Raw genomic sequence first — 15244 nt, 5'->3', positions numbered from 1 at the left:
TCTGGAATACCTCTCCCAAGTCCAGGAAGACTGTAATTGTCCTTCTCCAGTGCTCTAGAACACTGTGTCCATAAACCCATTAAAGTAAATATCATCCTATATTCTAATTGCTTTATTGAGTATATATCTCTGCATCAGACTGAAAATTCCCTGACAGCAGAGACTGTGTCTTTCTTTCTTCTGAGGCAGTCACAAGATTCTACACATGGCAGGCACTTAATAAATGGGAATTGACTCTCCCCTCTTCATCTGTGTGGATTTCTTTATCAAAGGCCAAAGTCTCCTGCTCTCTGTCTCCATCCTTTCTTCCCATTGTCAATGCTGACTGCTACCTCCTCTGATTTTCCAATTTCTGAAAGCAGCTATATCCTGGTCCGGGAGGAACATGAAGTTTCAGAGAGAGACAAGGAAGTCAGGAAATAGAGACCAGTAAAATTCCAAATTCTGTATATCCCCCACTGGCTATCTTTTGTTACCCTTCTGTTACTGTATAGCAATAAGCATCAAAGGTTGAAAAGAGAAAGAGCTTGTGTGCTTACTTTCAGGTGAGTGAGGGGAAGGCATAGAGAATAGACCCCACTCACTCCCCAAGTCTGGCTTGTTGGGAAAAGAATCCGGCAGTGGCTACTTCACAGAAAAACAGAGCGGCCTGAGCACCTAGGAACACTGACAAAGAAAAGTGACCCCTAGCCCAGAGATGGAGGTCTTCTTGTGGTTCTTGCAAAACTGCTTCAGAGACCAGAGTGTCTTCCCTTTACCATCAATCAGAATTCCCAACATGTTAGCTATAGCAGCTTCCCTGCTCTTCTTGCCTTTCTTCACTGATGCTGGGAGCTCAAGAACTCCTTTTTTGGCACCAAAATACCTTCTTTTCTTTTTTGATTTGAGAAAGCTGGACATTGGAGAATATGCTATATTGGGATATGCTGTAGCACAATGAATAAGTGTTTCAAGACACAGCAGTATCAAGAGGTCCACATGTGCCCACCATCTCTCCCTGTTCCTAAATCCCTCAAAATTAATAAAGATAGGTCAAGGAAGAGTATACATAAAATCTCACCTAAGACACTTGACTTATACCAATTTCTGTTCACTGCTTTCCACACTGAAAATTTTATGTCACCCACACTTAGTCCCCCATACTCCCCCATGAGGTAGTGTCATCTCCACAAAATAAACTAAGTAAATCTCAGCCCTAGAAGAAGAACCTACAAAGATGCTAATGACTGGGAAGTTCAAACAGTACACATTTGCCCACAAACCAGTGCCAAAGAGACTGGCAGTCTCTCAGTTTATGTAAGATTCTGAAGGGCTTTCTGTTTCAGTCATGTTTCTAATACCACTCATTAGGCTTCCAGAATTTTTCTGTTTTGAAGTTAGATTTAACTAGCATCTTCCTGCCTACCTAGAGTTTCCAAATAAAATACAGAACACCCAGTTACATTTGTATCTTAGAAAAACAACAACAAAAAAATTAAGTTTAAGCATGTCCCAAATATCACATGGAATATGCTTATACTGAAAATTCATTCATTATTTATCTGATTCTAATTTAACCAGATGTTCTGTATTTTGACACAGCCTATTTTTCCAAGAATGTAAAGGATTCTTGAGTTTATGTCTTAAGGAATTATCTGAGAGTAAAGATTCCCTACGTCCTTACTTCATGTAGAGTTCATAACCAACTCCCATCTCTGGAGTTGGTTAAAGTAGCAAGTAACAATACAACTCATTTCAGTTTCATTTTTTCCCTACTCACTTCTGGAAGAGAGCATTGAAAGAGAATGGCCATAAAGCAATTTAAATAGAAAGCAGTGGAATGGAAACAAGTTATGGGTAAACCATAGATGTTTTTCAATCCCAGCATAGTCTGGATATTAAAGTCTTATTGATTACTATCTTACTGTTCCTTCTTCCTCCTGGTTTGGTTTGAAGGTTTGGATAACAAATGAGACATCTTTAATGAACCTAAGTTAGATATTGACCTAGAATTGAACACAATTTCAATTAAATTTTATTCAATACTTAAATTTATTTAAATAAATTTAGCTCACTTTCCAATAGTTGTTTTTTTAAAAAGTTTGCTAAACCAAAATACATTTTAGATATATTCTTTTTGCCAAAACATTTTTTAATGTTTTTTTAAAATTTATTTCTGAGAGAGAGAGAGAGAGAGTGAGCAGGGAAGGGTCAGAGAGAGAGGGAGATACAGAATCTGAAGCAGGCTCCAGGCTCTGAGCTAGCCATCAGAACAGAGCCTGATGCAGGGTTCGAACCCATGAACCGTGAGATTATGACCTGAGCTGAAGTCAGACATATAAATGATGAGCCACCCAGGCACCCCAGCAAAAACATTTTTAAAAGAACCTGTTTAAGGAGAGTAATCAACACTCTGACATTTCCTAAGAAAAATAGATTAGAAAGCCCAGTCATAATTTTTTCAAATGGATCACACTTTTGGCCTGAACACTTACTACAGTTTGTATCTGGGACATGCAAAGAGTGCACTGAGAGTTGGAATCTTCTCTCTACACCGAGAAATAACAGTAACAGGGTAGAAGAAGAAGGAGGAGGAGAAGAAAAAGGAGGAAGAGGAAGAAAGAAAAGGAGAAAGAGATGGGGAAGGAGGGGGAGGGAGAGGGGAGGAAGAAGAAGAGGGGGGGACGTTCAGGAAAGAATTGAAGGAGAAAAGAGCATAACTTTACCTTTGATGCCCAATGCATGCCAAGTCTGCAGGTCCACAGCTACTAGGGATGGCACAGAATTCAAATGCAGGCAGTCTGACTTCTGTCTAAGGAGTACCAAATCCCCAGGCTTACCAATCCCCCCAACAATGATGGCTCCAAGAACTCACTTCTTCAGTTTTCTTTTTAGGTTTACTCATTCTTTATCTCAAGAAATAATAGCATGCTAGGCACTCAGTGGCATAGAGTGAGAAACAAGACAGAGCCCAGGCTCTGTTTTACATGTCTTTGAGTGTAGAATGGGAGATAGAAAATGTGAACAAATAAACAAGACTAAATTCTAATAACGGCTCTAAAGGAAAAGAAGTTGTCCCTAGCCAGGAAATAGGAGGGACCTACTTCAGATGACACTGAAGCTCAGAGAAAACCTCTCCAGAAATAGTACATTTAAGGAAGACATTAAAAAAGGCTTGGAGGAAACTAGGGAACAAATGAGAACCAGACAGGGAAGAGACCAAACACAGTACCAGGAGAAGAAAGGAAGCACAGGAGGGAGCCTAGGATCTGCCAGGATGGAACAAAAGCCTTTCTGACTGCAGCCCTCATAAGAGGGAGAGACTATGAGCATGGAGGAGGGCACTGGTTGGGATGAGCACTGGGTGTTATATGGAAACCAACTTGACAATAAGCTAAAAAAGAAAAAAAAAAGAGGGAGAGAGTATGGCATATCGGGGTATAGGCAAAGACCTCTGCATGAAGGTTATGAAGGTCGTCATGGGATAATGTAAAGTTTGAGCGGGGAAGCCTTTAAACAAAAATGAAACTCCTGACTACCTCAAACAGAATGGATTCTGAGAAAGCCTGGGCCAAGAGAGGTATTCCAAAAGCAATTCTCTAACACCAGTTGGGTGTCCTGCAATTTAATTGAGTTTTGACACTAACTACCTCGAGTTAGTGCAGACCCCACAAGTTAAAGCCAAAGTCATTCACAAGACTGCCCCCCTACTTCAGATGTCAGCCACAAGTATTTGGGACCATCTGCACTTCTGACAAACCAGCTGTAAATTTGAAGTTTCCATAATTTACTAGAATGACTCACAGAACTCACTGAAAGCACTATACCTACAATTACAGTTTTATCATAAAAGATTTAGATCAGGAACAATAAAATGAAAGAGGTACACAAGGCAAGTTCTTGAAGGAGAGGGAAAATAGAGCTGTCATGCCCTTTCCTCATGAAATCTGGATATACTGCCAAACACATCAATGTGTTCACCAACCAAGAACTTTGGTGAGTAGTTTTATTGTGTTACTGGTCACATGATTGGACTCAGTCTCTAGCCCCTCTCTGTTCTCTGGAGGTTAGAGTGGTTCTAAAAGTTCCAACCCTCTAATAACCTGCTTGATCTTTCTGGTGTGGCCAGCCCCTCCTCTGAAACTATCTAAGGGCCCACCAGGAGTCACCTCATTTAGTATAAACTCAGGTAGAGTCTAAAGGGACTCATTATGAATAACCAAAGACACTCCAATCACTCAGGAACTTTGAGGAGTTTTTGAAACTCTGTTCAAGGAATCAGAGACAAAGACCAGATATACTCTTTCTTACATCACAAGAGACAGGGAAATTAAGTGGGTGACCTGTAATATTTAGCAGTTAAAAACTAAAAGGGATCTGGCCTTGTTTTAGAGGTGAAAAAAGGTTATGGTTGAAACAGGAGGAGAAAACCCAAGAAGGAACCAGAAATGGTTCCAAGGAAAAAAGCAAGGAGTTTTCTTCATCTCTTTTGCTTTACATGAAACATGCACATTCTGATACTGACACTGTATGGCCTACGAAAGGAAGAGACCCTTTTCTAATAGAGCATATTTTATCTTAATCTTAAAAATAGTAACACTGACTCTTACAGATATTTGTGCTGGGAGATTCAAATCTAGGACCTTCTTGCCAGTACCCCATAGAAATTTCCCCTCAGTCTTTCAGGAAAGTTATTCTATATTGCTGCCTCCATTCAGTGAGCAAAATTCCCTGCAACTTTTTAATTAGCTTAACATTCACAGAAGGGACAATGAATGAATATCTGTGAATTATTTTATGAACACAATGAAGAGAAACATAAAAAACATGGGACTGACTCTTATTAAACTTACACAAAGAACAGTACTGAACATGAACATGACACAGCAGCCAGGAGATGGGAGGGCCTCTGGTATTACGTCAGAGCCTGGATGGGAGGAGGGCTGGAGCTCATTAAGAAAAGGCCTGAGTACAAAGGCCTAAACAATAGTGCCCTGTTTCCTGGAACTGGGGCTGGCAGGCCTATAGCTGCTTTGCACACTAATTGCCAGTGATCTCCAGGCTGTCCAGGTAGAACCTGCAGTCTAAGTCTTGCATTGTCTGTAGAATAACAGGAATTCAGCTTTGTGCTGACTGAGCAGTAACATTTTATCTGGTATAGTACTCTGACTTCTGATACTAAGGGCCTTAAATAAAATGGAAGATTTTAAATTTGATGGAAAAGAGCGCCTGCCTGTCAACTATGTGAAGGGGATTATGCAACCTGTACCTACCTGTGATATCTGGGACCAGATCTGGAACTTCCAAGCCAAGCCTGATGATCTACTTATTGCCACCTATCCTAAAGCAGGTAGGAGGTAGGGGAGAGGGGAAGGTGAAAAAGGGAGAGAGGAAGGTAAGTGGGGAAAGTACATTAATAATGAAACAAACTGATATGGGTTGGAGTGGGAAATTGTTTACTGGACAGAGTGCTATGACTAAGATATATCCCTTGTGGAAACTGAAACTACAGAAAAAATATACTAAAATCACTTACAAATTTTAAGAATTTAATTCTTCTTATGATGTACATATTTTTTAATGTTTTGTTTACTTTTGAGAGAGAGATAGAGACAGAGTGTGAGCAGGGGAGGGGCAGAAAGAGAGAGAGACAGAATCTGAAGCAACCTCCAAGCTCTGAGCTGTCAGCACAGAGCCCGATGCAGGGCTCAAACTCAGGAATGACGAGATCATGACCTGAGCCAAAGTTGGACACTTAAACCCACTGAGCCACCCAAGAGCCCCTGATGTACATATTTTTTTTTTACTTCCCCAGTAGAGAGTGAATTAAACAGCTAAGAACTAAAGGGCTAGATTTATTGATTTGTTTGTTCCTTACTTCAGATCCTGTAAACAAAACAAAAACTGCTTTATATGTGTGAGCTAAAAAGGGGATCCCAAGGCTGACTTGGGGAAGAATTACAGGAGCTTTGGTCCTATGATGCTGATTTCACCTCTGCAGCCTCCAGAAGCCCTCAAAAGTCTCTCAGTTCAGTGTCTGAAAACTACTCTTTTGATTTCCATCTTCTCTCATGGTATGTTGTAAACATACTTCCTTGTTTCAGTAATCAGTTTAACAAAATTTGCTATAAAAGTAAGACTGTTTGAGCCCAGCCTCTGTATCATAAAATTTTTAGGATGGGCAGAGAGAAATAGTTGTCTACAGGTATTTGTGCAGATTACATATACACTAAAAATACAGTATTCAATTCACAGCCAGATTGTATATACATTTACTTTTTGCAAAAATCAAGTTCCTAGTCAATAACCCCTCTTTCACACACACCCACCCCACACAGGCACACACAGCAAAAAATCTACCCTAACATTTTCTGAGACTGTATATTCAAACCCTTCTTGACATTTTATCTCTAATGATCTTAATAAAAGACTGCCAGTAGATGGAAGCCTTAGACTCCTAATTTTCCAATCTGAACATGAGACTGTTCAGGATTAAACTTTCCTAAATTTGTGAATGTAAAATAATTCACTGGTAAAAATCACATCTCACAGTCTTAATTTTGTCCAAAACTTTACTTAATCATCATTTCAGCACGTTTATATCATTTCAGCATAATGTTTAATAATTAATCTTTTTCCATCTCCCAAATGTGAACAGTAAGATTTGGCTTATTAAAGGTTTTCATCGGATAGGGTTAATGGTGCTTGAACAATCCAAATAACACACTCAAAAAACAAAATGCTTGCCAGCTAATGTAACATTTAATCAGCACTAAAACCTTACCCATTAATAAAGGCTATATTTATTGGAGGGAAGAAGAAATAAGCATGGATTTAAAAATATGGTTTACCCCTAAATTTTTAAAAGAATAATAAATACTCTGTGAATGAGCCAAGAGAAAAATAAGTTATAAAATCACTGACCTCTAGAGGATGAATTGAGAAGTCCATTCTATTTTCCCCAAACCTCTAGCAACCTGTGAACCTGCCCCAATGTTAGCTGGCCCATGGCCATAAATTCAGAGTGAACACATAAAACCAGTACAAATAGGTCTAACTTTTTTTGACTAGATAACTAAAGAAATATTGTCCTTTATCCTGTAATAAAAGAGTTGATGCCAGAAAATATTAGAGACCAACTCATCTACGATATAAAATGTAATTTTTTCATTGCTTCCTAACCTGTGCCCTTCCTGTAGAACTAAAAGCATTTAATTGACAGTATGATAAAAGAAGTCTATAATGATAGCTGATGTCAAAGAAAATAAGAAGATTAGCCCAGATCCAGGATTCGAAGAACCATTATCAAATTGTTCCCGAGGGATTTGTCAGGATGTCTAGTACAATAGCTCTTCATCAAAGGATGAAGATTTTGTTGGTAGGCACTGTATCAATCAGAATCAGGCAGCACACAGAAACTAACTGGGCCTGGGAGACAGAGGGCCCTTCTTCCAGTGGCTTCTTGCACGTAAGACCCTGGGAAGCAAAATAAAGTATCGCCTCTGCAAAATTTCTATCTGTTGAAGCTACTTCTCCAGAAGAATGACCTCTATCTCACTTCCATGTTCCAATGCATTTCATCAGGGGAATCAGAATCTTAGTGGCAAAGAAGTCTAGATAATGTACTTTTTAGCATTTCAGTCCCTAAGATAAGGGGAAAATTGAGAAATGGGTGAAAATGGATATGAAGTACTAATGATCAATACCCAGCCCAGATACTAATTGTTCATTTGTTCATTCAGCCAACATATATTAAGTACTTCCTATGTGGCAGCCCCATACTATGTGCTTGGGAAAACAGTTTGAAAACCACATGGTCATTACTCTCCAAGAGATCATAATTGGGTGAGAAAGACTTTTCATTATGCCTTTCTTATGAACAACACAGCTACATCAACAGGATAACAATCCAAATTAATGGTTGTGACAGGCAAAAAAATGAACTGCATATTTATCAATATAATGTCCATTCCAAATTGCAGCCATTGTATAAAAGTTCATATTTTGATAAGACATAAATAAAAAATCATGTTTTCTGAATTCCACTATCAACCTGGCTTTAAAATTCAGAGAGATGTTCTAACAAATATGATCATATTTTAAGAAACGTACTATACTAATGAAGGCTGAGTGGCTCAGTCAGTTAAGCATCCGACTTCAGCTCAGGCCACGATCTCACGGTTTGTGAGTTCGAGACCCAAGTTGAGCTCTGTGCTGACAGCTCAGAGCTTGGAGCCTGCTTTAGATTCTGTGTCTCATTCTCTCTCTGCCCCTCCCCCACTTGCAGTCTGTCTTTAAAAAATAAATAAACGTAAAAATTTTTTTAAGAAATGCAGTATACTAAATGTCTATGCATCTTCATCTTACATGTGGAATAAGGAACAACATGGACTCAGGAGATAGTGGACTTAATACAAAATGAAGGTGATGTTCACAAAAGTCAAAGAGCACCTACTCATATACGAATTCCTTTCATCGAATGGGTAATCCCATCCATAAGAACTGGTGAGTATGGAATAACACACTTGTATAGTCCTAAATATACACCTGGGCTTTTTTATGATCACATTCATAGGCATTCAAGCTGAAAAAAAATCATAGAAAAGACATAAGAATTAATACAACCACTTTGAAAACCTAGAAAAAAATTAAATTCTAGCCATTCAAGCAATTACTGCTTGAATTCTGTGACTGCATTTTTTAAACTGTCTGGCTGTTGCTATACTCCAGACATTTTCTAATGGAGTTACTGATTATACACAAGTTAAGTTTTTATTCTCCATTAGAAATTAATTTTATTCCACAGGTTGAGCCAAGTAAGATAATTTCATGGTGGGAGGGTTTGAATTTTTAAGGTTCTTATCTGTTTGGTTTCTTGTTTGTTATGGTTAAAGACTGGTTTAGCTTTAAAAAAAAAAGTCATTAATAAGCTAGACATATTCTCTCATAACAGATCTAGTTACAGTGCTCTCACAGCTACCTTGAATTGTTCAACTGTTCCTAAAGTAGTAATAAAAGAAGCAGTAAGATTTTGAAGCAAATAGAAAAAAAATAGTGGGAAGTGATCAAAAATCAATTTTGCAGGTTTGGAACAAGCTAAGCAAATGTCCTCACCACGGACTCTGAAAACACACCTTCCCATCCAAATGCTGCCACCATCCTTCCTAGAGAAAAACTGTAAGGTAAAATCAAAAGGAATTCACAATTTACTCAATGTACCCACTTGAACATAATTTGTATGAGCAATGACCAAGTATAAATTGAATCCTATTTTTGCTATTTCCCTCCTCCTGCCATTCCTAGATAATCTATGTAGCGAGAAATCCTAAGGACAATATGGTGTCTTATTACCATTTCCAAAGAATGAATAAAGGTCTTCCTGATCCAGGAAACTGGGAAGAGTATTTTGAGACTTTTCTGGCTGGGAAAGGTAAGAGAATTCAGTTTTATTTCTTTCCTTTCTTAAAATTCTCAAACACTCTAAAAAGAAAAAATCATTTCCTTAGAAATAGCTGGGCCTCTGCCTGTTTTACTGTGAAGAAATCATCAGTACAATACTCTCCCTCTCTTTAGGAAATCTTTCAGTGGAATATTTGCTTGTTGAGCTTCTGTGTTTCATTACCCTGTTTTTCATCCCTCCTTGCAGTGTGCTGGGGATCTTGGCATGACCACGTGAAAGGATGGTGGAAAGCCAAAGATCAAAACCGCATTCTCTACCTCTTCTATGAGGACCTGAAGAAGGTGAAGGGCAGTGCTATATATGTTCCCATTGAACAATAAGACATTTAAGTCATAGTGTACGAATCCGACCAGGGACTCATAGATTGAAACAGGGAATAGAAAATGCTGCACTTCATTGGTTACTGTTGTCCATGAATCAAAGAACATATGGGATATCAGGATTTTATGTATCACATAGTTTCATCTACAATTTCCTGGTGCTCTGGGATATGGTACACTGTTTCCATATAGGCAAAATACAAGTGATACCTGTTTTTTCCTCTTTCATATCTTTTCAAAAATTCCATTTAGAAAGGAAATGGCACATTTTGTGTTTTTTCACCAGTATTTGAGAAACATCATAATTTTAAGAATGGGTTAAGAATTTAGAGTGTAAGGGAAAATACTAATGATTTAGATTTAAAATTCCTGAATTCAAGTCCTGGCTTTACCACCTACTGGCAATTATTCTTGGTGAGGACACTTAACATCTTAGAGACTTACTTAGTTTTCCTAAAAGCAAAAACTAGACAGTAATATATACTCTTCCAATATCTACTATGAGGACTAAATAAGATGAGCTTCATGGGAGTTTACTATAAATGGCAATATGCCCAATATTAGCTATGACTTAAATATAGACATCTATGAAAATTATAGACTCTGTTCTTCAACTATCACTGAAAGCCTTGGTACTCAAAAGGTGGTTCACAGACTAGCTGCACAGGGCTCTCAGAGCCCACATTAGGCCTACTAAGTCAGAATGTGCACCTTATAAGTTGCCTTCTAAGATGCCTAGGGGATTTGTGGGCACATTCACTTAGATGTATGTCTCCTGGGTTCAATCACTGCTAGGCCTTATCTAGCTGTTTCTATAGAATATCAAAAGAGTGGAAAAGAATCACTTTTCTATTTTTTAGTCAGGATATAATAGACATTTAAAATTATATTATTTTTATGTGTACAGCATGATTTAATATTTTATATGTTTTGACATGAGTACCACCATAAGTCTAGTTAACATCCATCACCACACATAGTTACAGAATTTTTTCTTGTGACAAATTTTAAGATCTATTTTCTTAGCAACTTTCAAATAGACAACATTGTATTATTAACTATAGTCACCATGCTGTACATTACATCCCCGGGACTTAATTATTTTATAGCTGGAAGTTTGTACCTTTTGTCCACCCCTACTCCCCACCTCTGGCAACATCAATCTTTTCTCTATAAGTTTGGTGGTGGTTGTTTAGATTCCACTCTACAATTTCTTCAAACAGAAAAGGTCAGATATGTGCCCTATTTTAGTGTAAAGAGTTATCTACAGAATTCTAGATTTAGATACTCAGTTAAGAAATATAATGGCAGGAAGCACCTGGGTGGCTCAGTCGGTTAAGCGTCCGACTTTGGCTCAGATCATGATCTCATGGTTTGTGGGTTCGAGCCCCACGTCAGGCTCTGTGCTATTTCAGATTCTGTGTCTCCCCCTTTCTCTGACCTTCCCCTGTTCATGCTGTCTCTCTCTCTCTCAGAAATAAATTTAAAAAAAAAAAGAAAAAAATATAATGGCAGGGAGTCATATAAGGGAAGACTTTGCTCTTTCATGAGTAGATATGACAAACTGAGGAAGCCACAGAAGGAAAGAATACTCTACTATTAAACACAGAGTAGGAAAACTCCATGTAGGTGATGCTCATCCATATATTATATGTATCATAGGGTCAAAATAAGGATAGATTATCAGGAATAATGCCCTCTTAACGGGATATACCCTAATGTATTATGATGCCAGGAAGAAACTTTATTGAACAGGTAGTCAAACCTCAGAATCCCTAGAGCTCTTTTAAACATTTCTGTGATCATGTTCTGGAATGTCTCCTAAGTAGTCTCTCAAAGCTCAATATTCTCTCCACTCCTTTTTTTTTTTTTTTTTTTTTTTGGTGTAATTTCTCTTAGCTTTTCTTTTTTTTCTCTTCTTAAAAAAATTTATTTAAATCTAAGTTAGTTAACATATAGTGTAATAGTGGTTTCAGGAGAAGAATTTAGTGATTCATCACTTACATTTAATACTCAGTGTTCATACCAACAAGTGCCCTCCTTAAGGTCCATCACCCATTTAGTCCATCCCCAACCCAACACTCTGCCAGCAACCCTCAGATTGTTCTCTGTATTTAAGACTCTTATGGTTTGCCTCCCTCTCTGTTTTTGTCTTATTTTTCCTTTCCTTCCCCTATGTTCATCTGCTTTGTTTCTTAAATTCCACATATGAGTAAAATCGTATGATTTTTATCTTTCTCTAACTTACTTCACTTAGCATAATACATTCTAGTTCCGTCCATATCGTTGCAAATGGCAAGATTTCACTCTTTCTGATTACCGAGTAGTATTCCATTGTGTGTGTATATATATACATAATGTATATATATACAATATATATATAGCGTATCTTCTTTATCCATTCATCAGTTGATGGACATTTGGGCTCTTTCCATAATTTGGCTATTGTTGATAGTGCTGCTGTAATCATTGGGGATTCCTAGTCTATGTGAAGCCAGTTAAATTAAGCACTTTCGACATCCAAGCTTTTAAAGCAAAAGACACAGATGTCAGGCTATATCTTTCTACTTTCTTTCCCCTACCACTCCTCCTAGAGATAGGGACTTCTCACAGCCACAGCTCCGCAGGGTAGTGTATCCCTCCAATGAAGAAACATTGGAACTCTGAAGGACACATAAAAACCTGGACATGCTGGGTAGTAGAGTTATTAGTCATGGGTGTCTCTTAAGTACTTCATGGGTGCAAAATAGTCATCTCTCATTCTCCTGCCACCACTTACCGTCACCACTGAAATGGTCTGGGGACATTTCTATCAATGTCAGAAACAGGAGATAGCCTCCTTAAATTGTCTGCCCCTATACTTTCACAATACCTTTGTTCTTATCATCCGTCTATGGACTCTCCCTGTTGGATACCCCCAATAATTAACTTGCATAGGACACTTGGGCATAACTCTTAGTGAAACACTCTCCATGCACTGCATGTCATTGTAGGGTGAATGTTTCACTAACACTATTCAGTTTTTGCTTCTATGTTAGAACAAGAAAAGCTTAATACTTCCAGTTAGTAAAAAAAGAGAATATTATGGGCCATCATGTTAAAATGAGTCATTTATGGATAGTTGACCATTTATGATATAAGATTTTTAAATTTTATCTCATGGCATGTTACTGATTACTGCTACTAATTCATTTCAATATTCTTTTTAAACCAGTTATTTTATATAAAATCTTCACTTTTCTTTTGACTCTCATAGAATCCAAAGCATGAAATTCAGAAGCTGGCAGAATTTATTGGAAAGAACCTAGATTATGAAGTTCTAGATAAAATTCTCCATCACACTTCATTTGATGTTATGAAGCAGAATCCAATGGCAAACTATACAACAATTCCTACTGAAATCATGAACCACTCTGTTTCTCCATTCATGAGAAAAGGTTTTTATATTTTCTTTTGGTCATAATCTTAAAAGAATTGTCCAATCTTTCACAGCCTTGGGGGAATTTTCTTTTCTGTGGCTAAGAAAAAACAGATCTATAACAAATGATTCTGGGAAAAGCAGTATTTGGGAAACAATGAATGAAATGGAAACAATGTTTAGACAATTATAGAGTAAGATGTGGTGTCTAAATCCCATCTGTCTCCAGAGATCTGGCTGATCACTTACAAACATACAGAATTAAGTCAGATGAGGCAAAGAATCCATTTTATAATGGACTTACAAGGGCTTTATGGTATCAGTTAGATGCATTTATTCAAAAATACTTACTAAGTGGCTACTATGTACCAGGCAGTACTCTAGATAATGTCCAGAGCAGTGAAAAAACAAACAAAAAAAACCACAGAATTTTCTTCCCTCATGAACATTATATTCTAGCCACAAACAAAATAAACAGCAATATGGAGGATAATAGATGATGGTAAGCACTACAGGAGAAAAACGGCAATCTGTGAAAAGGTAATAGGGATTGCAATTGGAGGATTTGGGGGATACTTTTTTGTTTTCTTCCTCAAAACTATACCTTGAATTCTCTCACATACAAGTCCTTCCAGGTGGGTCTATAGCATGAAAGCTGTAGCACCTACCACACTTTGATATGCAAAGAGGACAGGAGAAAAAGATAAGAAATTCCCCCAAGCCTGCTGTTTTAATTGTTGTAGTTTCATTTCCCCCATCAATGTGACTCCATGGGTAATGGGCTCTCCCATTACTGGATCAGATAAGAAATTCTTCTTCCCTTCAGAATGAAACTGACAAGTTAGCAACAGAAATGTTTTGTTCAATATTGCCTCCCCCCACCCTCCCAGGAAGGTAGAATAGAAATATTCACACAGAAACAGGAGAATAGAGAAATACAAATTGACTCTCTCCTACGTGATTGTTTCAGGAACAGTTGGAGACTGGAAAAATCACTTTACTGTGGCTCAGAATGAGAGATTTGATGAAGACTACAAGAAGAAAATGGCTGATACCAGTCTAACTTTCCACTTCTAATTCTCGTAAAAAAGAAAACAACCAAAAATTTTTTAGTTTATTACCTAACTTACTGGGTAATAATCAATAAAATTTTTTTGCTCAGACCACATGATACTGGGGAAGGTTCTCAGACTAGTTGTTTATTATGTTTGCTTTTGTTCACTCTAAAAGTGAGGCGGTAAAGCTGGCAGAGACGGGGACAAGGTGGAGAGTGGAAACAGGATGGCCGTGTGGAAGGAAGGAGGTTCAATCATGACTAGTTACAATCACAGCATCATTGCTAATTATCATTCTATGTAAGTTTTCTACAGATCATGTGTTTGTTAAAATTAAAATTCATCATTCCTTATATAAGAAAACACTAAAATTTTCATAGTAAGTGTTCTTTCAGGCTTATTTCTCAATGTAGCACTAAAATATGTAGATAATGACTATTTCTCTCAGAAAGTTCTTGGTAGCCAAGTAGCCATCATGTAACTCTGTTCCCCATAAAACTTTCCAATTCACTTCAGTGTTCTTTCTATAATACACCTATCCCTATCAGTTACTACATCCTATATACTTAACTCTCTTTCTCACCTCAGCCAGCGCTATCATTCAGTCTTTGAGTCACATCTTGACTCACCTCTTTCCAGTGAATCCACAATCATATGCTAATCCACCAAAAATCTTTGTCAATTTTCCCTGTACGAAGTCTCATTTGTATAGCCACCCTTCTGGTTCAGAAACCTTTTACCTCTTGCCCATACTAGTGTAAGCTTCCTAACTCATTTCTCTCTTCCTCACAAATCTATTAGGGTTACTTTCCTAAAACAGGATTTTGGGACTGTATTTTTCCTTGGCTCTAAATACTTCAATGATTCTGAATTTTCAGTGCCTGAAAGATAAATCCCATGCTTTTTAACCATCATTCAAAGGCAGCTATAACATATGATATGGTTGATCTCATCTTCCAAACCACTTTTCCAGCTTAATTTCATCTTCTAAACCACCTCCTTACTTTGGCAA

At 37.7% G+C, this 15244-nt stretch overlaps 1 protein-coding gene across 4 annotated transcripts; it reads left to right on the top strand.

The window, feature by feature from the left end:
• The first annotated feature begins 4992 nt into the window (after nucleotides 1–4992).
• SULT1C4 (sulfotransferase family 1C member 4) lies at nucleotides 4993–14603 on the top strand. 4 transcript variants are annotated; one of them, XM_039222196.1, is made up of 8 exons: nucleotides 5198–5329; nucleotides 5981–6053; nucleotides 8359–8484; nucleotides 9064–9161; nucleotides 9283–9409; nucleotides 9626–9720; nucleotides 13016–13196; nucleotides 14148–14603. In XM_039222196.1, exons 1-8 carry the CDS (start codon nucleotides 5297–5299, stop codon nucleotides 14252–14254), a joined length of 840 nt encoding a protein of 279 aa, XP_039078127.1. In that variant the 5' UTR covers nucleotides 5198–5296; the 3' UTR covers nucleotides 14255–14603. The 4 variants fall into 4 exon arrangements, with proteins under 4 accessions (XP_039078126.1, XP_039078129.1, XP_039078127.1 ...); XM_039222197.1 differs by having other exon boundaries at nucleotides 5285–5329; nucleotides 5863–6053; XM_039222195.1 differs by lacking the exon at nucleotides 5981–6053 and having other exon boundaries at nucleotides 4993–5329.
• The last annotated feature ends 641 nt before the right edge of the window (nucleotides 14604–15244 follow it).

The sequence above is a fragment of the Hyaena hyaena genome, unplaced genomic scaffold, assembly GCF_003009895.1.
Source record: "Hyaena hyaena isolate Hyena2069 unplaced genomic scaffold, ASM300989v1 scaffold_1074, whole genome shotgun sequence".
NCBI classification, from domain to species: domain Eukaryota; kingdom Metazoa; phylum Chordata; class Mammalia; order Carnivora; family Hyaenidae; genus Hyaena; species Hyaena hyaena.
Note: the sequence above shows the minus strand (reverse complement) of the source record. Positions and strands in the feature narration are given on the sequence as shown.

Coding starts and splice junctions, on each gene's coding strand:
- SULT1C4 (XM_039222195.1), top strand. CDS start 5,176: ATGGAAGATTTTAAATTTGATGGAAAAGAGCGCCTGCCTGTCAACTAT. Junction 5,330..8,358: donor TGCCACCTATCCTAAAGCAG/GTAGGAGGTAGG, acceptor ATGTGGAATAAG/GAACAACATGGACTCAGGAG. Junction 9,721..13,015: donor TCTATGAGGACCTGAAGAAG/GTGAAGGGCAGT, acceptor TGACTCTCATAG/AATCCAAAGCATGAAATTCA.